The following is a 25,445-nucleotide window of genomic DNA, read 5'->3' as shown; positions in this document are numbered from 1 at the left end:
TGCCGTCTCTGGGGTTGCACAGAGTCGGACATGACTGAAGTGACTTAGCAGCAGCAGCATCCCTTCATTCTTTCTGGAGTTATTTCTCCACTGATCTTCAGTAGCATATTGGGTACCTACCGACCTGGGGAGTTCATCTTTTAGTGTCCTATCTTTTTGCCTTTTCATACTATTCAGAACATGGGGTTCTCAAGGCAAGAATACTGAAGTGGTTTGTCATTCCCTTCTCCAGTGGACCACATTCTGTCAGACCTCTCCCCCATGACCCGTCTGTCTTGGGTGGCCCCACATGGCATGGCTTAGTTTCACTGAGTTAGACAAGGCTGTGGTCCATGTGATCAGATTGGCCAGGTTTCTGTGATTGTGATTTCAGTCTGTCTGCCCTCTGATGCCCTCTCTCAGCGCCTACCATCTTACTTGGGTTTCTCTTAGTGGGGCACAGCTAATATAAAAAAATTATGTTCAAGGCTTGTGATCTGAAGAAAAATGAAATTGTGTATTTAATAACAAGTTGCTTAAGTATAAAAAGCATCTACATTAACACTGGTCAATAGAATATATTTAACATATAACTACTCTGGAAAGTTATGTTTTGGTACTAGTCTTTTAAACAAAAACATTATTTTTACCTCCGTGGTTTCCCCATAAGCCTCCTGATTTTTCCCCATTCCACTCTTGTTAATTTTCTTGTTTTCAAATTAGGAAAAGATTCCTTTAGACATACACAGAAGTCATTGTCACCTTCAAAAAGCGGTCTGTAAAAGAGAAATGGTATTTTAAGTTAATATACAGCTTGAGACATAAAATGCAAAATATGCATTCCAATTTTGAGCATCAATCAATCCCAAGACACCAAACTTTCACTTCTACCCAAAATATATACAAAATGGGCACAAATTCCAAGTGTTAAAATTAAATTAAATCGTTTACATTTATAAAACAAATAATGTATAAAAGTTACTCAAGAGGTACTGTCTGTGCTTGAGATTCTAGGAGACACTGATTTTCATTAAATCTCCTATCCTTTGGGAAGCTATTTTAGCACTATCATTGTATCTGGTGAGGATAAAGAATGTAAACTACAAAGTATCTTTGTCCCAAAGATAATAAATACCATCACCAAGGAGTTTGCTTTGATAGTAAATTAGTTTTAGGAAACTAGGGGACTCTAAAGAGTTAGATTAGTTCTTAGGAAATGCAGAACACAGATTATACTAGGACACCCTGAGAGCTCTCTTAATTAAGATAATGAAAAAATTTGTGGACAAAAATAAGACAATTTTATTGATGAGTTTGAGAAACGAGGAATCAGTCTTAGTAATGACACATGAATGTCTTGGGCTTAAATATGAATGTTCTTGAGATTAACAAGGTTCAGAGTAGGCAACTGCTAATAATAGAGAAAGGAAATAAAGATAAGTAGCCAGCAAAGCAAGTACCACCGACAAGCATGGGTTAGATAAGAATAGATTGCAGTGGATGAGAAATCAGAATCTTTCCTCAATGAATTCTGTTGTTGAATAATTGGATTTCACCCAAATCTCTTACTATGTTCTAAACAAACACTTAACATATAACGAAAAAGTGCATGAATATCATCCCCTAAATAGAAAGACTCTTAAAAATCTTCCCGAATCACTTTTACCATTCACAACTGTTTCTCTACTACTATACTAGCATTTAAAATCTTAAGATTTATAAAACAAGTCCCATTCACTGCAAAATAATGGTGCTTTGTTTTCAGGGTATCTCCACTGCATAGTCTTTGTAAATTATAATATAGAAATTATACTGTCATTTGATTTTTCACAAAAAAGAGGAAGCAAGAAAAGCATGAACAACAGAAACAGATCAAACAAGAATGAGGAATAGGAAAAGAAATTCAGGAAAAAAACAGAATCAAAATAGACCTCTAGAAAAAGTTGAGGCTTTTAACATGTGAAAACCTTAAACTTCTGATTCAAATGATATTTATGATATGAGCCGTGATACTTACTTATCTATATTTGAGTAGAACCACTCATATATGCACCATTTATGTGCTTTGGGAAGCTTGAGTAAGTTACGTAATCGAAAACCAATCTTCTGTGAGGCCTTCTTATCTGGTGTTGACATTGTTGCTGTAAATTTCTATACAATAAAAAAAAGAGAGATTAATTACAGTCCCATTAAGTAAAAGTGAACATCCATAATACTGACTACACTTGTAAAAAGGTAAAGATTATGGTTAAGTACTCAAAAAGATTCAACAATATACAAAATAAATTTGTTATTATTTAACAAATACACATTGTGATTATTTCTTACAAAGTTAAAGCCTCCAGTTTCAAAACAAATTTTGACAAGGAGGGTGAAATATTTGCCCCCACAATGTTTGCTCTACAGTACAATTTCAATTTAGGTATATAGGAAGAAGATATTTAGGAAACTATTTCCGCAGTTCTTGGCCTAGAAAAGACCAGTAAGGACTCTGATACAATTGTGAGCGAGATTAAGAGAAAGAACATGCAGGAAATATCACTAATTTATATGAATTTTAAAAATGCTGGCAAAGATGTTTTATATTCATGGATTGGAAGAATATTGTTAAAATGTCCATAATACCCAAAGCAATCTACAGATTGAATGCAATCTCTATTAAAATTTCAATGGCGTTTTTCACAGAAATAGAAAAAGCAATCCAAAAACTGTTATGAAACCACAAAAGAACCCTGAGTAGCCAAAGTAATCTTGAGAAAAAAGGACAAAGCCAGAGGCATCACACTCCCTAATCTAATAATATAGATTATAAACTATATTACAAAGCTATAGTAATCAAAATGTGATAGGACTAGCATAAAAACAGATAGGTTAGGCCAATGGAACAGAACTGAGCCCAGAAATAAATGCATGCAAATATGGTCAATTGATATTTGACAAGGTAACCAAGAATACTCAATTGGGGAAAAGATGGTCTCTTTGATAAATGGTGTTGGAAATGGTTTTCACAAGGAAAAGAATAAAACTGGCTACCTGTCTTACATCACAAAAATAAACTCAAACAGATTAAAGCCTTAAATGTAAATACAAGACCTGAAACTATAAAATTCCTAGAAGAAAATATAGGGGAAAATCTTGACATTGGTCTTGGTGATAATTTTTTTGGAGATGACAACAGAAGCAACAATCAACAAGTAGGACTACATCAAACTAAAAAGCTCCTGCACCACAAAAGAAACAATAAACAAAATGAAAAGGCAGGCTACAGAACGGGAGAAAATATTTCCAAATCATATATCTGACAAGAGGTTAATACCCAAAATATATAAGGAACTCATACAACTCCACGACAAAAAGACAATCTGATTTAACAATGGGCAGAGGAGTTGAACAGACATTTTTCCAAAGATGAAACACAAATGGCAAAAAGGTACATGAAAAGGTGCCCAACATCACTATCAAGGAAATGCCACAGGAAGAATATTACCTCACATCTATAAGAATGACTATTATCAAAAACACAAGAAATAACAAGTGTTGGAGAGCATGTGAAAAAAGAGAACCCTGGGTAAACTGCTGGTGGAAATGTAAATTGGTGTGGCCAGAAAGCAAAACAGTATGGAGGTTGCTCAGAAAATTAAAAATAGATGTACCACATAATCCAGCAATTTTAATTCTGGGTGTTTATCCAAAGAAAATGAACTCACTATCTCCAAAAGATACATGCACCCTCAAGTTCACTGGAGAATTATTTACAATAGCCAAGGCATGGAAACAACTGCTGCACACACTGACAAATGAACAAATAAAGAAAATGTGTTATATATGCAGATGGAATATTAGTCAGTCATTAAAAAGAAGGAAATTTTGCCATTTGTGACAATGTGGATAGGCCTTGAGGACATCATGCTAACTGAAATAAGTCAGAGAAAGATAAACACCATATACTTTTACTTATATGTGTAACTTAAAAAAAAAAATCACTCCTCTCCCCTCAAAAAACCCAACTCAACAGAGAACAGACTAGTGGTTGCCAGAGAGGGTAGGGGGACAGATGAAATGAATAAAAAATGGTCAAAGGATACAAACTTCCAGTTATAAAATAAGTATGTTATGGGTATGTAATGTACAGCATGGTGACTATATCATACCATATATCTGAAAGTTGCTAAAAGAATAAATTTTTGGAGTTCTCATCACAAGAAAAAAAAATTGTAACTACAGGGATGGATGTTAACTAGACTAGACTTTCTATGATGATCATTTCACAATATACACAAACAGTGAAATTATCATATTGTATACCTAAAGGTAATATATCAATTATATTTCATTTTTTAAAAAGCTTAAAAAACATCATCAGAACATCAAAAAAATACAACACAACCAAGTGAAATTCATGTCAAGAATATAAAAAAGGGCCAGTATTAGAAAACTATTAGTGTAACATGCCATTATTAATAAATGAAATAATGAAAATCATATGATCACTTCCACTGATGCTAAAACACTTGATAAAATCCAGTATCTACTAAAAAAAAATCTTAATGGAATAAAAATAGACAAAATGACTGAAAAAAACACAATATGCCAAAAGTTAAGTGATACAGCTAAAGCAGTACCTGAAAGAAAAATTTAATTCATTGGGTAAATGCTTGTACTAGAATAAAAGAAAAATTTCAAATATGACTTATCCTTCCACCTTAAGAAATTAGAGAAAAAAAAGAACAAAGAAAACTCAAAGCAAGTAGAGGAAGAAAATAATAAATATCAGAGCAAAAATAATAGAAATAAAAAACAAAACCAATAGAAGAAAATTCAATACAATAAAAAATTGTTTGAAGAAAAAAATCAACAAAAATTAATAAGCCTTTAATTATACTGACCAAGAAAATAAAAATAGATGAGTACTTTCTTAACCTTCAAAACACATTTCTCGGGCTTCCCTGGTGGCTCAGTGGTAAAGAATCCACCTTCCAATTCAGGACACATGAGTTCGATTCCTGATCTGGCAAGATCCCACATGCCACAGAGCAAATAAACCCACGTGCCACAACTATTGAGCCTGTGCTCCAGAGCCCGGGAATCGCAACTACTGAGCTCACGTGCCACAATTACTGATGTTCATGTGCCCTAGAGCCCATGCTCCATAACAAAAGCTACTGCAATGAGAAGCTTGTACCCGGCAACTATAGAGTAGCCTCTGCTCTCCACAACTAAAGAAAAGCCCATGCATCAAGGAAGATCTAGCACAGCCAAAAATAAATAACACATTTCTCCCCAAACCAATCCAAAAGTCAGGATCATATTCAGCGTTAAAATTGTGAACATTTCTCATTAAAGGAAGGAATATGATAAAGATGTTGATTATACTATTTTTGACGTTGATTTGATGGTGGAATTAGCCAACTGAAGAAAAGGAATAAAACTGTAAATTTGCAGGTGACATGACCTCCCCAGAAAACTCAAAAAAATCAACTATAAGAATTTAATAAAGCAGGAGATAACAAAGCTGTTATCCAAAATTCTCTATTTTTAAAAGATATTATCTTCTCTCTATATAAATGAAAACAGATTAGGCAATAAAACAAGAAATATATTGTTTATTACAGCAAAAATGGTGAGAACAAAGTATTAAACACCTAGGAATACACTTAAGAAATGTGCAAGATTGACATGGAAAAGAAATTTAAAGTCTGGAATCAAGATTGCCAGGAGAAATATCAACAACCTATTGGCAGATGACACCAACCTAATGGCTGAAGGAGAAGAGGAACTAAACAGCCTCTTGATGAAGATGAAAGAGGAGAGTGGAAAAAGTTGGTTTAAAAACCAAATATTCAAAAACTAAGATCATGGCATCCAGTTCCATCATTTCATGGCAAACAGAGAGGGAAAAAATGGAAACAGTGGCAGATTTTATTTTCTAAAGCTCCAAAATCACTGTGGATGGTGACTGCAGCCATGAAGTTAAAAGACGCTTGCTCCTTGGAAGCAAAGCTATGACCAACCTAAACAGTGTATTAAAAAGCAGAGATGTTACTTTGCCAACAAAGGTCTGTCTAGGCAAAACTATGGTTTTTCCAGTAGTCATGTACAGATGTAAGAGTTGGACTATAAAGAGCTGAGTGCTGAAGAATTGATGCTTTTGAACTGTGATGTTGGAGAAGACTCTTGAGAATCCCTTGGACTGCAAGGAGATCAAACCGGTCAATCTGAAAGGAAATCAGTACTGAATATTCATTGAAAGGACTGATGCTAAAGCTGAAACTCCAATACTTTGGCCACCTGATATGAAAAACTGACTCCTTGGAAAAGACCCTGATGCTGGGAAAGATTGAAGGCAGGAAGAGGTAAAGGGGGCAAGAGAGGATGAGATGGTTGGATGACATCACTGATTCAATGGACATGAGTTTGAGCAAACTCTGGGAGATAGTGAAGGACAAGGAAGCCATATGCTGCGGTACACGGAGTTGAACATGACCTAGCAACTAAATGACAACAAAAAAGGGGCAAAAAAAGCTTGAATAAGTGGAACTACAAGCAGTTCTTGGATGAGTAGTCCCAATGTTACATGTCATATTCCCCAAATTAATTTATAATATTACTGCAATATCAATGGAAATCCCAACAGACTCTTTTTCCTAGTCAAGTTGATTCTAAAGTTCATAAGGAAAAATAAATGTGAAAGAATACTCAGGAAAATCTTAAAATAAAATAAGTAATGTTATATCAGAGGCTAAAACACAATATAAAGTCACATTAAAATAATTTGATACTAGCACATAGAGAGATATACTAGATATAAAGAGATAGGAAGTCTAGAAATAAACACAAATATATACAGAATTTAGCTTGTCATGCAGTTGCATTATAAACCAATGTAAAAAAGATGTATTATTCAGTAAATGTTACCAGGACAACTGAACAGTCTTCTGGAAAAAAAATCTGGTTGCAGTCTTACCTCATTCCTTACTCCAAAATAAATTTCAGACAGTTGAAAATTTAAACATTTTTTTTTAAAAAATGAAATAATAGGGAATTCTAAAACTATAAATTTTAGACTAGGGAAGGTTTTTCTGATCATATAATCAAAAACTCATTAAAAGGAAATAGATATATTTGACCTATAGGATCTTTTTCAGTCCTCTTTGGTAAAAAATACAGAAACAAAGCAAAAGACAAACTATTATACAAACTCTGAAAAAAATTATAATATAAATAGCCAAAGGACTAATATTCTTAATATATACAAAGTTCTTACAAATTAATCAGAAATGACCAACAATTTAACTTTTAAAAATGGGAGAAGGACTTCCCTGCTATTACAGTGGATAAGAATCCACCTGCCAATGTAGGGGACACAGATTTGATCCCTGGTCCAGGAAGATTCCAAATGTTGTGGAGCAACAGCCCATGAGCTACAGCTACTGAGTCCACACCCTAGAGCCTGAGTTCTGCAACAGCAGAAGCCACTGCAATGAGAAGCCCGCACACTACAACAAAGAGTAGGCCTTGCTTGCTGCAACTAGAGAAAGCCAGTGTGCAGCAACAAAGACCCAACACAGACAAAAATAAGTAAATAAATGAATAAAGTTTAAAAATAAAAAAAAAAATAGGAGAAAGTTTAAAACAAAGGAAAGAACGTTTATAAATGTATATGAAAAGTATCTCACCATCACTCACAGATGACATACCAACTAAAACAAATGAGATGCTGTTAGGAGAATAGCAAAAATCTAGCTGTTTGGTTATATACTGGGTTGATAAGCATTAGATAAAATAGGTACTGTGATATATTACTGGTTGAAAGTATAAGCCAGTACAATTTCTTTGGAGAATAATCTGGCACTACTTTAAAAACTTTAAATGTGCATATCCTGTGATCCAGTAAATCCACATTTTAGGCATCTGTCCTAGAAAACACTTGCAAATTTATAAAAACATGCTTGGGATGTTCACCACAGCATTGTGTGTAATAGTGAAAATTCAGAAACCACTTGAATGCCCATAAATAGAGAACTTATAAATAAATTATGGTATAAGGTTGAATACTACAAAATAGCAAAAAGAAATGAAACACTGAAGCCTGTCTAAATCAGTCAGCATGGCCAGATCTCAAAAACAAACTTTTGATTCCACTGCAGGGGGCCTAGCTTCAATCCCTGGTCAGGGAACTAAGATCTCTACAAGCCACAAGACAAAAAAAAAAAAAAAAACAAACCAACAGACTTTTGAGTGAAAAGATAAATTACAGAATGATGACTGATACAATATCATGAAAATACTACTATAAATGTAATTTTTAAACTACATACAGAAAACAATACTATATATTTTCTATGAATATATATAGAAAGGTTTAGAAGTATTAAAGAGGTCTAAAATTGGTTGGTTACCAATGGAAGAGGGAAGCAGATCTGAAGGGTAGATGAAGGTTAAAATTAACTTTTTATTTTTAAATATAAAACTTTACTTTGGAAAGACTGTAGATTTATAGAAAAGTTGCAAAGACAGTACAGAGTTCCCACATGCCCTTCATCCAGCTTTCCCTAGTGTTAACATCTTATACAACCATGGTTTGTCAAAACTAAGAAATTAACACTGGTATAATACGATTAAACCATAGACTTTATTTGGATTTTTTCAGTTTTTCCATTAACGTCCTTTTTCTGGCCCAGAATCCAATTCAGGATACCATATGGTACTTAGAAAGTTGACTTTTTAATGTAAATAAAAATTATATGTCATGAGTCATTTAGCATAAATAATAACCAAATTATCATAAAATATTACTATCAGAAAGAGTGCTATTCTTATTTCTATTGAGTTATTGGTGGCTCACTGGACATAAAACTGTATTGAAGATTCCTCTGTTGAGTATGAAGAAATACAGTCAATTTGTTAGTGGAAATATAAGTTATTACAATTGTTATAAATAGATTATTCGGTAGTATCTTCCAAAGTTTAAGTGTAAATACCCTTGCAGCAATTACACTTCTAAGGGTTTATTCAATAAACAGAAAATGGAGAGTGACTACTACTGCTTTTTCTTTTTTTGAGATGATGAAAATGTCTTAAAATTGGCTGTGCTAACTGTTGCACACGTCTATGCATATATTTAAAGCATACTGAATTGTCTGCTTTCTTAATTACATCTCAATAAAGATACAACAGAAAAAAGAAAGGCTCTGAAGACAGGCTGTCTGCCACTCAGTATCAGCTTTCACTTCCCAGCTTTATGATCTTAAACAAGATAACTTCTCTGTGTCTGCTTTCTCATCTGAAGAATGTGAAATAAGTAACCTAACTCATGAGGAATTTGAAGATTAAATCAAAGTATTACATACGAAGTGCTTAGAACAGGATCTGGAACATATTAAGGACTCAGTAAATTTGGATTTTAGTAATTTTTCAGCTCTGAGTGGTGCTCTTTAAACAAAAAGAACACAACAGATCAGAGGCTGTGACTAGGAGGGTAAGAAAATAAGACATATCATATAAATGAAGACTGAATGAACTAGGCATGTAAGACTAAAAAAGAGAAAACTCAGAGGATATAAAATTTTTTCACATATTTGAATAAGTCTCATATCCTATCTGTCCTATGTTACATTTGTTCTGTATTGCTCAGAAGTTGAAAGGTCTTTGTAAACAGTCCCAGAAGGAATGAAATGTGCCTGGGGAGGGCTTTGGATAGACGTGAGGGAGGATGGTTTCACAAGTCACAAAGATCAGAGTTCTCTGTATGTTTGAAATTTTTCCTAATAAATAGCTGAAGAGAGATTAAAAAAAAAAATTAACTCCATGTTTGGAAACTTTAAAAAAAATCTAAATAGAATTAAGGCATCCAAATTATCGTAATAATACAGCTCTTCCAAGGTCAACACAGGGGACTTCCCTGGCAGTCCAGTTGAGGCAGGAGGTAGATGGGACTCCCGCCCAGGGTAAAGCAATAGGAGATTCATTCCCTGTGGACTGAAACTCCAAGATAAGAACAGCAGAACAATTAAGAGAGGAGAAATGGACCCTGCCCAGACCACATATTTCTCATTCTTGAAGTCAGGAGATCTTCCTGACCACGTATGTGCAGAAAGGCTCCTTGGAGGTCAAAGCAGAGTGTTGCTAACTGATACTCTACCCATATGTCTCTTTGGTGGGCGAATCCTGAAATATGCCAAATATGGACTCTGAACCAGGCAAATCAAAATGACTGGCCAAAGGAAGACAGGAAGAAAAGCCGATAAGTGATTCAAACTGCTGTGAGGGGATGACTCTCTCTCTGAGTCTGGCCATGTGTCTGTCCACTGTACTTTTTTATCCTCCTAATAAATACTCGTTTCACTATTTCCCATCTTTGTTGGAATCCTTTTTCTGCGAAGCTGAATGGCCAGGGCCCTTGTCACTGACCACTGGTCTAGCGGTCAGTATTCAGTGCTCTCATCAGTGCTACCAGCCTCAATCTCTGGCTGGGAAACCAAAGCCTCATTTCAAGATGCTGCAGGCTGAGGCCACCCAAGATCACAGTGGTTAAGACTCTGAACTTCCAATGCCGGGGTGTGGATTTAATCCCTGGTCGGAGAACTAAGATCCCACATGCCACATGGTGTGGCAAAAATTTTTTTTTAATAAATAAAACACAAAGTCAATACAAAAATAGTTGTTGACTATTCTTTTTTGTTGTTGTTATAAGCCTTTTATTTCAAAACTATACATAGTGCATAGTTTTGATAAAAAATAAACTCTTCTTGCCTGGAGAATCCCAGGGACGGGGGAGCCTGGTAGGCTGCCGTCTATGGGGTCGCACAGAGTCGGACACGGCTGAAGTGACTTAGCAGCAGCAGTAAACTCTTAACAAGGTAAAAAGCAGGAGGAATTCTGATGTATTACAAAGGTTAAAAACCACAGCAATGTCCATAATAATACTAATAAGAACTAGATGGCAGGGTGGAAAAGAAGTTAAACCACATTATTTTATTCTCAAGGCCACTGATTATTGCCCCTGCTGTTTATATGGAATTCTCTAGATGATAAAGAAACATTATATTCCTTCCCCAAAATAATAGTTCCTGAAAAGTTGTTGACTATTCTTACATTCATTCAACCTGTACCAACATCTACTGAGCCAAGCTACGCATGTTGTGTATTAGTTTAAATTGGTTCAAATTTTTAAGTTGAAATTTAGATGCTTATGTACACTTGTCCTTGATGTTAAAAAAAATTCATAATTTTTGTTCATTTTATAGATAACAATATATTTTACTATTTGAAATGACCATAAAGGTATGTAAAAGCTCTTTGGATTTTTTTGGTAGGGCGTATTGCTGGTAATACTTCTGATTTATTTGATGCCAAATCTTTGGTTAAGAAAATTACCTCTACTATAATATATCCTACTAGAAAATCTTAAAATGCTTTTGAAAAAAAATGAAGGTAGGGAATAACTTTATCAAAAATTTTAAGTTTCATAGGAGAAAATTACTTTATTTTTAAAGTTAATATTTCCTTGTCTAATTTTCATTCATTCCTTTGATTCTTATATGTCTACTATCACTTTTTTTTTTTTTTTTAAAGATGTCAAAAATGAAAAAGCAAATACGATTTTTCACTATACATTTTCCTCTTCTGGATAAAGAAAGTTTTCAACATACTTCCCTTAGTGATAAAGTAAAATGATTTTTCCTCTCTGAATATCATGCAAAATGCCAAGCTGATCCCAATTTGCCAAATTCATCTGTTTAATGTCCACTCTCTCCATGCTTAAAAGGAGTGTACATGGGCCTTCCCTGGTGGTCCAGTGGTTAGGATTCTGCACTTCCACTGCAGGAGGCACAGGCTAGATTCTTGGTCAGGGAACTAAGATCCTGCATGTCGTGGGGCAGAGCCCCTGCCCCCTAAAACAGAAGAGTGTGCATTTGTAAGACTGAGGATTGGCTTTCTACTCTGGTTTAAAGTTTATCAATAAAATAATGCCCCTTTTCAGGTAACTAAAACAGAGCTGAGCCAAAGTAATGATTTAAGGAAAAGAACTTGTCACTCAAAATGTGATAGAATGATAAATATAAACTTTATTATGCTGAGTGATTGTTCATTTCCTTTCAATGAAACAAAATTTTAGCACACACATACCTGTGGAACCATTGCTACCCTCTGGTTTCTTTTAGGTGATCTTGTATTTATTTGTCTGTCATCTTCATCAGAAAAGAGCCGACTTCGTTTTGAGTTTCTGAAAGGCTATGATACAAATTTTTTATTTAATGAAATGGCCAAACATATCTCATTTTTGTTCCAAAGCACAATTCTACACTTGGAAAATATAGCTAACTGAATTATCATCAGTACTGAAGAAGGAAGAATGGAAAATACAAAGCATACAAATAATCTTAGATTTTATAAAGTAGAAATATACATATTTATGCAATTTGTTTAAAAATGAAACACCCAGCTGATAATTAAAACTAGAACCCAAGCCTTCATGTAATATGCTGGTAGTCTTGAAAATTAAGTTCCGGAAATTCCAGTTCTCATTATGTTGGTGCTTGGATTAACACCAACCAATTGCGTGTTTCACATGGTGTGTCTCCTGTGTAGAACTGGGTTGGGACAAATTTACTAGACTTTGAGTACATTTACTCACTTTAGAGAGTAAATCTAAAGGTATATAATATTATGCTAGATCTGCTATGAAAAATTGTTGACAAATTTCCATTTAATAAAAAGAAGAGATAATAACAGATGCTTGATAAGTGCATATGAACTAAAAACTTTTAAGTATCCAAAATATATTACAAACTTAAGGATCTGTAATATGAAAAAACTTACAGTCCATCCTAGGTTCAGAGTCTTTATTAATAGAGAAGAACACCAGAAATAATATCCCAGTAACATCCACACCCTTTTCAAATCCTTCTTTCATCATTCAAGACAGTTCCTTGCCTATTTTGAACTGAAGCAGGGGCAGTGGGATAGCAACATATGGGAAGCATCCAACTGAAATGACACTAGAGGTATGGACCCTTGAAATTAAACCCACTGAGAGCCTTAACAACGCATAGCCCTAACAGGAAGTCCCCTCTACCCTGCTTCCCTCCCCTGACCGTGGGTAGAGAGGAAGAAGAAAATGATGATAACAGGATTGATAAGAGTAAGGCCAACTATCCAGGCTACTGAGACAGCTACCGTCTAACCCAGCTCTGTGTTTCATGATTAACCCCTAAAATTTCCTGGGGCTAGGGGAGGAAGAAAGGCCCCCAAAATTGTTAGTTATGCCAATTAGTGCTCATCTCTACTTCCCAACTTAAATGCATTTACCCTTGACCTCCACAAGATTTCAATATCTTACCACTTATCTAGAAATCTTTTTGTAGGGTCTGGAGTCACACACATTTTTTTTATTAAAAAAAAAATCTATTAAATCATTAAAAATCTATTAAAAGTAAGATTTGGGGTTGTTGAGTTTTTTTGGTTTGCCTATTTAAAGCAAGAATTACTTACAAATGCTTAATGATGAACAGATATCACAGATTATTTATCTAGATATGACCAAATACTATTTAATGACATTTAAAGAAACAAATGGTTGGAACTGGGAAAAAACCTTAGAAAAAGTTTTATAGTGCTATAAGAATGTGTATAGGACAATAATACAAACAATTTACCTATCATATTCTAAAGAGTAAGAAAAACTAATTCCTTACCATTTCCACAGCAGAGCCTGTATTCCTGCCTTTCCAAACAGGTGTTTTTTGTAAAGAACTGTACTTTTCATTCCATGTGTTAGACAAGCTTCCCTCTGTAATAAATAATTATTATTTATGATACTAAACTTTAGTTCAAAGGACTTATATTATAAATATGGCCTTTTAATAACAGCAATATATCTGAAATATTTACCAATATGGAAAAAATATACTGCCCATAATAATTTTAGTTGATTACAAATGAAAAAAATCTCTTCTGTATTTTCTCATCAAACTTTCTAAATAATTTGACAAGCCGATTCTACTTGAAACTATTACATTTTCATATTAAAACATGTGTGGGTTATTTCATTTTGGTTTTCAATAATTCCTCTATTCTAATTTGCCAAGAACTGTCTCAGTACAGTCTGACTGAAAGCAGGCAAGGAAAAATGAGAAAAATTTTAACTTTGAACTTAGAGCATACTTCTAAACGTTTTCTGCTTCAACGTGTAAAACCCTTGATATCCAAAAATGACATATGTGGTATTTTTTTTTCATTAATTCTGTGAAACATCTTCAGAGTTGTATTCAACCAGAAAAAAATCTGATCAACTGATTAAATATATTAAACATGAAAACTGTGAAATTAAAGAATGTGAGTTTAATTTTTATAAAAATATGTTTATTTAGAGAGAGACAGAGAAAACTGAGATGAGTATACACAAGATAGTTGTTTCTATTTCTTTTTAATTACCTGATAGCATTTTCTAATTTTCCTATAAAAATTTTATGCTCCTTGTATATATTTAAAAAGAGACATGGCTTTAATATTTCGAGAAAAAAATAGTGGAGTCGTTTTTCTGACATATATTTTAATAAGTACAAAAGAGATCAGATGGGGTTGATCCTTCTAGGCAAATAAATGAAGATAATCCTGGAAGATAATGTGTTCTCAAGCCAGAAGGACTTGATCTGGTACATCACCCATCCAAGGTACAACATGGTAGCTTTAAAAACTAAAAGTACTAATGAGCCTATGAGAAGATTTAGATTGGTTCCAAATGTACTTACCCAGTAGAACCTTTGCTCAAGAGATAAAATTTCAAAATTACATTAAAAGGACTGGTCTAATCTACTCATACAAAGAAATAGCAAGACCAAGGAACAAGTCTAACTTTTTCTCAAAATAACACTATCACTGTGTTATCTCGAGAGAGTTGCATTACTACTTAGCTCACAAAATTCTTTAAAAATAAACAACGACTGGGAAGCCCTCAAAATACAGCTTAGCCCAGTTGTTAATACATTATTTAAATCCAGTAAGAACTGTTCAGAATGTTTAGTTACAAAGTACTTTAATCAATAATTCTAGAGGGAGAAAACCAAGGGCCAAATTCCCATATGAATTTAAAAGTTATCATCAGTGAAAACCAGTATTTAAAAGCTATAGTGAATCGTAACTTAGAAAGAAAAGACAATACTATAACCAAATTAATTTAATGAATTAAATTCCTAGTTTATGCCATATCTAAAGAATCAAGCTCTGATTCTTACCTTTTAAACTGACAAGTGCTTTTGCTGAAGAGCCTGCAATGAAAACAAATCAGTATTACTTCATAATCAGAGTGAGAGAAAAAGAACTTGGTGATCCACTTAGTTTTAGCAATGTTGAAGTCATAGTTGAACATGCAATTAGAAATAACTAATAGACAGTTCAAGCTATTAACCAGAACTCAGACAACATATGGAAGAACTGGAGACATCTGGGAGTTTTGCTTGAAACTATGAGAACTGGTGAACTTTGTAAGATAAAAAAACATAGAAAGAGAGGAAAGAGGAGGAGTAAGGACAGAAGCAAGTTTTGATCCTCAACCAAAAGTGTGCTGGTTCTGGAGAAGGAAAAGAAAAAAGGAACTGACATTTATTGAGGCAAAGATCAAAAGTGGTAATAGAGTTTTAGAAAAGAGAAAATGGAAATGATCCAGGGACTGTCATAACAGTCTAGAATGGAAGTCTATGAATGCAAGTATGTACGCTTAAAAGATACAAGTCTGACTAGGGCATTCAGAGAAGCCAAGAAGGACTAGCATAAGGCTGGAGGGATTCACTAACTAAAACAGTGTATAGTAGAATAACCCGGAAGCTCCTCCTGCACAGAGAAACTGAAGGATTAATAAAGGCCTTCAGGGGATTCTGTTGTAGGTAACTCTCAAGCCCATAATGAGAAACACTAGACTAAAGATTCTGGTGTAAATAAAGAATACAGGATATTTGGGTGAGGAGCTGTAGGCAAACTGATAGACAAAGAAGCTTTTATGGGAGAGGGAGAGCACTAAATTGAAAATCTCAGAGTTGGATATGTATACTGCAAAGAAGATCAAGTCATTTGAAAAATAATAAAGTATGATCTCTCTCACTTATATGGGACATCTAGAAAAAATAAAAAATGGACTTCTCTGGCGGTCCAGTGGAACTCTGCACTTTGACCGCTGAGGGCCGGGGTTCAATCCCTGGTCAGGGAACTAAGATCCCACAATCCACCCTGCATGGCCAAAAAAGAGTAATAAAATTTTTTTAATTTAAAAAAAAAAAAAACCCTACCAAACTGACAGATACAGAGAACAAATTGGTGGTTGTCAGAGGCAGGGGTGGAGGATAGGCAAAATAGGTGAAGGGGGTCAAAAGGTACACACTTCCAGTTATAAGATAAATAAGTCCTGGGGATGTAATATATAGCATGGTAACTAAAGTTAACAATACTGTATTATATTTCTGAAAATTGCTAAAAGAGTAGATCTTAAAAGTCTTCATCACAAGAAAATAATTGTATCTGTGTGGTGATGGGTGTTAACTAAACTTACTGTGGCAACTGTTTTGCAATATATACAAATATCAAATCATTATACTCATACTTAAAACTAATACAATGTTATATGTTAATTATATCACAATAAAAGAAAGTAACAGGGAGGAAAAAACCTTTCTGTGGTCCAAAATAGAAATTATTCATAGAATTATTAGTGAGCAAAATCTCCCTTTTTAAATTTAAAAAAGTGTTTAGAACACCTTTTCTTTTACTATAGTCATTCCTCATTTTAAAATTTATTTTATTTTAGAACCAATTATTTTTCATCTGTTACTGTGACATCCATTTATGCTTAAAAAATATATAATGTAAGACCAGGCAGTAGTGATGTTATTTGAAAGGTTAGCCATTTACTTATATTGAGAAAAGGCAGGTTTCTAAGTGGTTTGTTATAAATGTCTGTTGGTGATTGCAGCCATGAAATTAAAAGATGCTTACTCCTTGGAAGGAAACTTATGACCAACCTAGATAGCATATTCAAAAGCAGAGACATTACTTTGCCAACAAAGGTCCGTCTAGTCAAGGCTATGGTTTTTCCGGTGGTCATGTATGGATGTGAGAGTTGGACTGTGAAGAAAGCTGAGTGCTGAAGAATTGATTCTTTTGAACTGTGGTGTTGGAGAAGACTCTTGAGAGTCCCTAGGACTGCAAGCAGATCCAACCAGTCCATCCTAAAGGGGATCAGTCCGGGTGTTCACTGGAAGGACTGATGCTGAAGCTGAAACTCCAATACTTTGGCCACCTAATGCGAAGAGCTGACTCATTGGAAAAGACCCTGATGCTGGGAGGGATTGGGGGCAGGAGGAGAAGGGGACGACTGCAATGGCTGGATGGCATCACCAACTTGATAGACATGAGTCTGGGTAAGCTCCGGGATTTGGTGATGGACAGGGAGGCCTGGTGTGCTGTGATTCATGGGGTCGCAAAGAGTCGGACACGACTGAGAGACTGAACTGAACTGAACATCTAAAAAGAGCCAGTCCATTATGATATTACACAAAACACAAAAATAAATAAATAAATAAATAATGATCTCAGGGGATAAAGTAGAAGATAGAAAAACATGAACTAAGTACAAAAATCAGACAGAAGCAGCAATGATTTATTTACAACTCATACAAATGGACAACAGACTTTAAATGCGAAGTAACAGATAAAGTATCATGGTTCTGCCTATGAAACATTTTTATGCATCTCAGGTCTCCAAACCTCAACTCACTTCTCTTAGAGGCAGTACTCAAGAGGCTTATAGAACAGACAACCCACCAATATCAAAGCCACTCTTGCTTTCCACCTATTCTCTTGCCTAGACGTGGAGAACGGCTAAAAGGGCACCTTAACAGCTTCTGCGTGGCAAACTGAAGTTTAACCACCAAAGGCAGTAAAGCTGTAAAGGGAAAGGTGGAGGAGAAGGGCCATAAGGTCTTGCTAAGAAGGATCAAACAATACAACACAACTGGGAAGCAACACATATCCACCTAGCTACCAAGAAAAACAGGGTTCATCTGAGAAAAAGCAGTAACCATTCACTCATTCAGAGAGTATGACTGCATCCTGGCCCCTGTAGGCACTGGGGACACGGACAGCATGCAAAACAAAGTCCATGCTCCTGATGCTCCCCTGGGAATTTACATCCTACTGAGGGGAAATAAACACATACACACATATCAAGGGAAGATAAGCACCACTGGAAAAAAATAATAAAGCAAGATGGGTGGGAGCTGGTGGAGGGAAGACTGTTTCTATAAAAGGTGCTCATGATTAGCTTCTCTGAAAGGTAATATTTGAGCAGAGATCTAAAGGAAGAGATGTGAGCTGTAAGGATATCGTTTCTGCTCCATGAAGGCAGGGAGTGCATCTTGCAGATTCTGGCCTACTACCTTTAAGCTTCTTCCTTTCTTGAGAGATAGTATAGCACTAGCCTCTGTTCTCAGGAAGCTTACAGTGTAGCAGGAGGAGGCATACCTTAAACAAGAACATAAAATGATAATGACAATGGTGGTAGCTGCTGTAAAGGAAATAAGTAGGGGATCGCAGTGTGGAGAGTAACTAACTTTATATATGGTAGTTACGGAAGGCTTCTCTGAGAAGGTAACTCATGAAAAAGACTCGTCATGAGATAACAGGAGGTCAAAGCAACAAGTCAGGGTGGTAGAAACAGCAAGTAAAAAAGCCCTGAGGTAGATCACTTAGAATACGAAGGAAGGGTAGGGGACAATATTATGCTTGCGGACTCCTTGGCAGGAGAAGGGTGGTATGAAAAAAAGAGTGGAGAAAGAAACCAGCTGTCAAGCATGAAACTGCAAGCTTGAAGAAAAACAGAAATGGCACCTTCTCTGGTAGGGCTTCTAACCAAAGGTAGCAAATGTAAAGCTGCAATTGTGACAGCTGCCACTAAGAAATTACACAGTAACATGAAAACATTTAATAAGAAGATGTATCGTCTGTCAGGGAGGACAGAAGCCTAAAATGGGATCTAAAGGATAAAGTAGAAGTTAACTGGAAGTGAGGGGAAGGAAGAGCGCTCCATGTAGACAGAATAGCATGTGCAAAGACCCTACAAAAAAGAAAGCCAAGGGATTATATGGATTGAAAAAGGTCCAGTTTAGCTCAAAGGGACAGAATGAGAGGGAGAGTAGTTCAAAATAGTGCTGGAGAGATGGGGGATGGCCAGACCACAAAGGGTCTTGTAGTCAATAGAGTTCTCAGCAATAGGATGACATACATATATTTCGAAAGGATCTCTGGCTGTGTGTAGGCTGAGGGGGAGGGTTAGGGTGGTGGATTAATGGGAGGCTGAAGTCAATCATGCAGAAGAGATGGTGACAACTTGGATGAGGATGAAGGTAAAAAAAGTAGGGAAAACTGAGAGATATTTAAAAGGTAAAAGTTACAAGATTTAGTAAAAGCTTAAATATGGGGAGTGAGCAAGGTAACTTCAGTCTAGGTTTTAGCTGATTGCAGTGGAGCCATTCATTCAACCAGAACCACGGAAACGCTCTCTGTACTGGGGTAGGATGATGAGGTCGATCTTGAACCCATAAAGCCTGAGGGGCCTCTAAGATGATGTGTGAAATGAGCAGGAGCTGTTTAGCACAGAGGCTCACTGGAAAGTTCTGGGCTGAAGACAGCCTCAACTACCTCATTAAGAGTACTTACCTGAACTGGAATGAGGATTAAATGAGCAAATGTATCCAATATGCTTTGCACAGCATCTGGTGCATAATTAGGACTAAATAAATGGTAGCTTTTTCATTGATAATGTTATACATTCTACTGGATAAACTTATAACTAGCCCCCCTTGACCAAATCTGGCAAAGAAACATATTGCTACTTCTAGTATCAAACTGAAATCACTTCTGCTCCAGTCATTAACCATGCCTCTTACCCTACATTCAATTCCATTTAAATTAAGCATATATACACACACACACACACACACACCTGACTTGTGGCACTGTGTGACAAACCAGGTAAATCAATCCCTGCTTTCAACAACCTCTGGTCAAGCTAAACAAGACATATACTGGACAAGCTAAGGTGCACGCCACACACACCCTAGTGTACCAGAGATGTTACAAAGTACTATAAATGACTACAGTATACAGTGTAGCTGGAATCTGAACCCTAGTGTGTCATTCTAAATGAAAGTTATCAAGTGGCTGGGACTTCTAAGAAGTGATAAAAGATTATGACAAAGAGAGCAAAGATTTCCAGATGATGAGTGCACTGTGTAGGCCCATCTTTATTTAGGAGCATCCTAAATCACAAAAGTATTCTCCATACAAGAAATAATAATATTCATTGGTGGTCTATGGTTGTGCCTTGTCTAATACAGTGGTCAACAGCCATATGTAATTATTCAGGCTTAAATTAACAAAAATCAAATGAAATTTAAAAGTCACCGTAGCCATTTCTGAAGAGTTCCAAGAGCTAGTGGCTACCCTACTGGACGTTGCAAAACAGAACAATCTCCATCGCTGAGAAAGTTCCATTGGAATTCAGCACTGGTCTAGAGCAAATCTGAAACACAAACTCTCTTAATACAACTTTTTACCAGTTTGGCAACTTGAACTTTCAGCTTTATAACACATTAAGATTATATGACCACACGAGGAAAACAGAATTGGCTGTTTTCAGCCCTCATTTTAAGGGTCTTGCACAGACAGATTTAACAGTGATTGTTAAATCACTTTTGTTTTCTTTATACTAAAACTCTCATAAATAACACGGATACATAAACTGGATAGTGAGTGTGAATCAGGTCTCTTCTGTGATTAACTAAAATATCTGCCTTTATCCTGTATACTTTATACAACATTGTAAACTACAAAATTAAGTTCTATTGTGCTTAAACTACGAATTAGTGCTTTTACTTACTAAACACAAGTGAATATCAGATGAGTAAACACGGTTAAGGGAGGCAATGCACAGGGTGGGAGTCAGGGAAGAGTACTGTATGTGCCTGGTGTGATGGTCACATCCCTGCATAAAGGTACCCCCAGGATTCCTAAGACACACACGCACAGAAGAAAGTCAGTCGGATGGGGGCTCCCTCAACCTTGTGGACCCAGTCTGTATTACCTCTGGAAAGGTCCACAGCCACCTGTGGTCCCAGGGGAAGGGGCCAGCCCTTTGACACGGAAACGCTTCTAGGGGTGGACACACAGGAGGAAGATAGGAAGGGCAGTGATGATCAGAAGTGCCCGCAGCGGCAGAAACTGTGACAGGACAGGATCAGAGACCCGGGCAAGAAGAAGGGCTGTGACCACCCTCTTCCCCAGCCCGAGACCTTCTCGGCCCCCGGACAACGAGTTACATAACCCCGTCAGGCGTCTCTCCGCGCCAGGCGAACGGTGCAGGCGGCGAGGACAGCCCCCGCGGCCGGGGGCCGCTCTTCCCCCACCGCGGCCCGGGGCCCAAGCAGGGCCAGGGAAGCTGCCACTGCCTCCGCCTCTCACGGGCTGGACCCCTGGGCTTTCGGTTTCCGGCCCTGGCGCTCACACACCCCAGAAACCAACACACAGACACCATAACAAAGGCGGCGACGCGGCGGCAACACCAAGGTGGAAGGACTAGGGGACCGCGGCGGGGCTGGCAGTCAGCGCACTTGCTCGGCAGAGGGCACGGCCGCCCGTCCCGGCCGATGCAACCCGGGGGCAAGCGGCAGGCGGGAAGAATGGGGGTGCTTTGAGGTGCTACTCACTCTCATCAGGCAACTGGTCGAGCTCCGCCATCTTGAACGAGCCGCGCCGCTTTTTCAAAGGCTGCCCGCCGCGGTGCATTGTGGGGCGGAGACTGTCTTTGCGAGGGAGGTTCGAATGCGGAGCTCGCTGCCCGCGGCGCAGCGCGGCGTTGCTCCCGCCGCGGCCGGCTGAGGCGGGCCCGGCTCCGCCCGCTCCTGCCTGGGGAGGGTATACAGCCTAGTGGGGCCGCGTCTCGCCCCTCCACCCCCGCCCCCGGCCGGGCCGGAGGGAGGGGGAGGGAAGCCGCGCGGACAGGCCCGTCTCGCGCCGCCCCTGCCCGGGCCCGGCGCCGGAGCGCGGGGGGAGCGGCGCGAGCTGCTGTGTCCCGCCCGGGCCCGCTCCCGGCCCGCGCGGCCCTCCTCCTCCGGGGCTCGCTCCCGGCGCGCGTTTCGCGTCTCTCGCTGCAGCCGCGGGAACTGTAGGCTGTTTATTCCGAGTGGGGAAAAGGAGGGAAGGTGGGGAGGAGGCCCGGGCCGGTTAAGGAGCGGGGATGGGAGGCATCACCTGTGGGCCTGGCGCGGGGAGAGGCCTCAGGTTCTTGGCCGTCTTCCCCTAGGGGGTTTTACTCGTAAAATTTTCACGGCTCCCCAAGCCCACGTTTCTCCCGCGTTTCCATCCCCTCCCTTCTCCGGAGAGCTGGAGGGAGGGCCGGGAAGGAGGGCTCGGACCGCCTCAGCCCCACAGCTTGTCTGCCCCGGACTCGCGGTGCCCGGAGCCCCTCGCTAGCCAGGGCCACTCCTTCCAATTGCGTGGAGCTTGGAGGTGAGACCTTGAGAGGTCATGAAGTTAGTCACTTGGGTCGGCAGCCGAAGAACTGTTTTGCTCAGCCCTTTGATCCATTCACAGTAGAACATGTAGTGAGCTGGGAGAGAATTCCAGAAACCAGGAAGTGGAGGCTTGGAGAGGATACAGACAAAACCCGACAGTAACACTTCAAGATGAAGTATCCTGATGGAAATGTTATGAGAACACTGAATGAGAAATCATCCAGTTTTGAAAGAAACGCAGGGAAAGATTTCACCATTTCAGACTTTATTTGTGCAATAATAAACCACTCTTGCCTTTCAACAATTCATCTAACAATGTTACTGAGCGCCAGTCCTTTCTTTCCAGGGATATGTGGGGGAGGGGTGGGGTGAGGGAGATGGTTAAGCAATGAGAATACAACATGGGTGAATTCCAGGAACTAAGAAGTTAAAAGGTAGTAGACGGAGGTAGGTGGTAGAGATGACAACCGCAAAACACAGGCCAGCCTGGGCTAAGGAGCTGAACTTGCCAAGAGCACGGGAGCAATGGATAGGTGGAGTTTTAAAGTGTAGGGCTGGCATGTTTCCATTTGTGTTGTAGAATAAAAATGTGGAAAACTGAGTGTGACAACCTGAGAGTTCTGGAAACCAGTCAGGAGGAAGCCTTCTGGGACAGGCAGGCAAAGGAGAACAGATAATCAGTACCAACCACCCTAGAGCTTCAGACAGTGGACTCGGGAGCCCCAAGGCCTGGGATTCTGGCTGCTAGTTGTATAATCTCAGGCAAATTTCTTTCTTAACTTAATTCTCTGTGCCTCAGTTTCTCATAATAACAGGGTTGTTTCGAGGATGAACGACTTGATGAACCTAAAGCCCTCATAATACTTCCTGGAACACATTTTGGCTCAAATGTTAGCTATTGCCACCACCACTTTAGAGAGAGGATCACTGGATGCCAACTTTGTGCCTTGGATAACTGGGTGCTGCCGCTTGTTGACGTAGGAAGAGGTGAATCGGTGTAAAAGGAAAGGGAGTGACTAAATTTTACAAGTAATCCCTCTTTCCTTGGTAACTTAACCCCTTCTGTGCCATTTAATCACATTCTGATCTACCTTCTACAAAGAATAAAACAACTTATGGCAGGCAAACGAGGTTTTAAGGCAGTTTTCACACATACACATATACACAACAGTTCAGTTCAGTTCAGTTGCTCAGTCGTGTCCAACTCTTTGAGACCCTGTGAACCGCAGCACACCAGGCCTCCCTCATCACCAACTCCTAGAATTTACCCAAACTCATGTCCATTGAGTCAGTGATGCCATGCAACCATCTCACCCTCTGTTGTCCCCTTTTCCTACTGCCTTCACTCTTTCCCAGCATCAGGGTCTTTTCAAATGAATCAGCTATTCATATCAGGTGGCCAAAGTACTGGAAGTTTCAGCTTCAACATCAGTCCTTCCAATGAACACCCAGGACTGATCTCCTTTAGAATGGACTGGTTGGATCTTCTTGCAGTCCAAGGGACTCTCAAGAGTCTTCTCCAACACCACAGTTCAAAAGCATCAATTCTTCGGCACTCAGCTTTCTTTACAACTCTCACATCCATACATGACTACCAGAAAAACCATAGCCTTGACTAGACCTTTGTTGGCAAAGTAATGTCTCCGCTTTTTAATATGCTATCTAGGTTGGTCTTCACTTTTCTTCCAAGGAGCAAGCGTCTTTTAATTTCATGGCTGTGGTCACCATCTGCAGTGATTTTGGAGCCCAGAAAAATAAAGTCAGCCACTGTTTCCCCTGTTTCCCCATCTATTTGCCATGAAGTGATGGGATCGGATGCCATAATCTTAGTTTTCTGAATGTTGAGCTTTAAGCCAACTTTTTCACTCTTCTCTTTCACTTTCACAAGAGGCTCTTTAGTTCTTCACTTTCTGCCATAAGGGTGGTATCATCTGCATATCTGAGGTTATTGATACTTCTCCTGGCAATCTTGATTCCAGCTTGTGCTTCATCCAGCCCAGCGTTTCTCATGATGTACTCTGCATATAAGTTAAATAAGCAGGGTGACAATATACAGCCTTGATGTATACTCTTTTTCCACTGGTAATCTGCATTTTAAATAAGAACCCTAAATGAGTCTTCTCACACTCCTAAGTCTGAAGCTGTATCTCAGCCTCAGATCTACCACTTACTAGCTTTGTGACTACACACAAGGAATTGAACTATTTATTATTTTCAATGAGATTCTTTACTGGATATTTATATGAGGATGTTTATAATCATTGCTTACTTGATCCTTCCAACAATCTGGTGACTTGTTCAAGGACAACATTGACTGGGTGATAGAATTAGGAATCTAGCCCACTCTCCGAGCCTCAGTTTTTCCCTGTATGATGTGAGGATAATACATCCATCATGATGTTGTTAAATTTCTTCCAATTGTGTATTCCAATTTAAAATGACATGATTATATAAGTCATTGTTTCTTATTTATTTAAAACATTTAAAAATTTATTTTTAATTGAAGGATAATTGCTTTATGATGTTATGTTGGTTTCTGCCATACAACAATATGAATCAGCCATAAGTATACATATGTCCCCTCCCTCTTGAACCTCCCTTTCACTCCCACCCCTCCAGGTTGTCACAGAACACTGGGTTGAGCTGCTTGTGTTACACAGCAACTTCCCACTAGCTATCTGTTTTGCAATATGGTAATGTATATGTTTCAAAGCTATTCGCTGAATTCATCCCACACTTTCCTTCCCCCACTGTGGTAAAGAACCAGTCTACCAACACAGGAGACGTAAGAGATGTGAGTTCGATCCCTCGGTTGGGAAGATCCCCTGGAGGAGGACGTAGCAACCCACTCCACTATTCTTACCTGGAGATCCCATGGACAGAGGAGCCTGGCGGGTTATAATC

The 25,445-nt window shown here is 38.2% G+C and overlaps 1 protein-coding gene across 1 annotated transcript in view; it reads right to left on the bottom strand.

The window, feature by feature from the left end:
• Positions 1-21,915, bottom strand: part of LIN9 (lin-9 DREAM MuvB core complex component) — an 87,916-nt gene extending 66,001 nt beyond the window's left edge. The window contains exons 1-6 of the mRNA XM_040263657.1: positions 21,735-21,915; positions 15,216-15,248; positions 13,677-13,771; positions 12,109-12,213; positions 1,997-2,130; positions 630-755 (exon numbers count right to left, since the gene is read on the bottom strand). Of these exons, the coding sequence (XP_040119591.1) occupies positions 630-755; positions 1,997-2,130; positions 12,109-12,213; positions 13,677-13,771; positions 15,216-15,248; positions 21,735-21,813 (572 nt within the window). The 5' untranslated portion in view covers positions 21,814-21,915. The remainder of the gene's footprint in view (positions 1-629; positions 756-1,996; positions 2,131-12,108; positions 12,214-13,676; positions 13,772-15,215; positions 15,249-21,734) is intronic.
• Positions 21,916-25,445: the final 3,530 nt, after the last annotated feature.

This window comes from Oryx dammah, unplaced genomic scaffold (assembly GCF_014754425.2).
Source record: "Oryx dammah isolate SB20612 unplaced genomic scaffold, SCBI_Odam_1.1 HiC_scaffold_21, whole genome shotgun sequence".
Taxonomy (NCBI): domain Eukaryota; kingdom Metazoa; phylum Chordata; class Mammalia; order Artiodactyla; family Bovidae; genus Oryx; species Oryx dammah.
The sequence above is the reverse complement of the archived record's forward strand: the minus strand, read 5'-3'. Positions and strand labels throughout refer to the sequence as shown.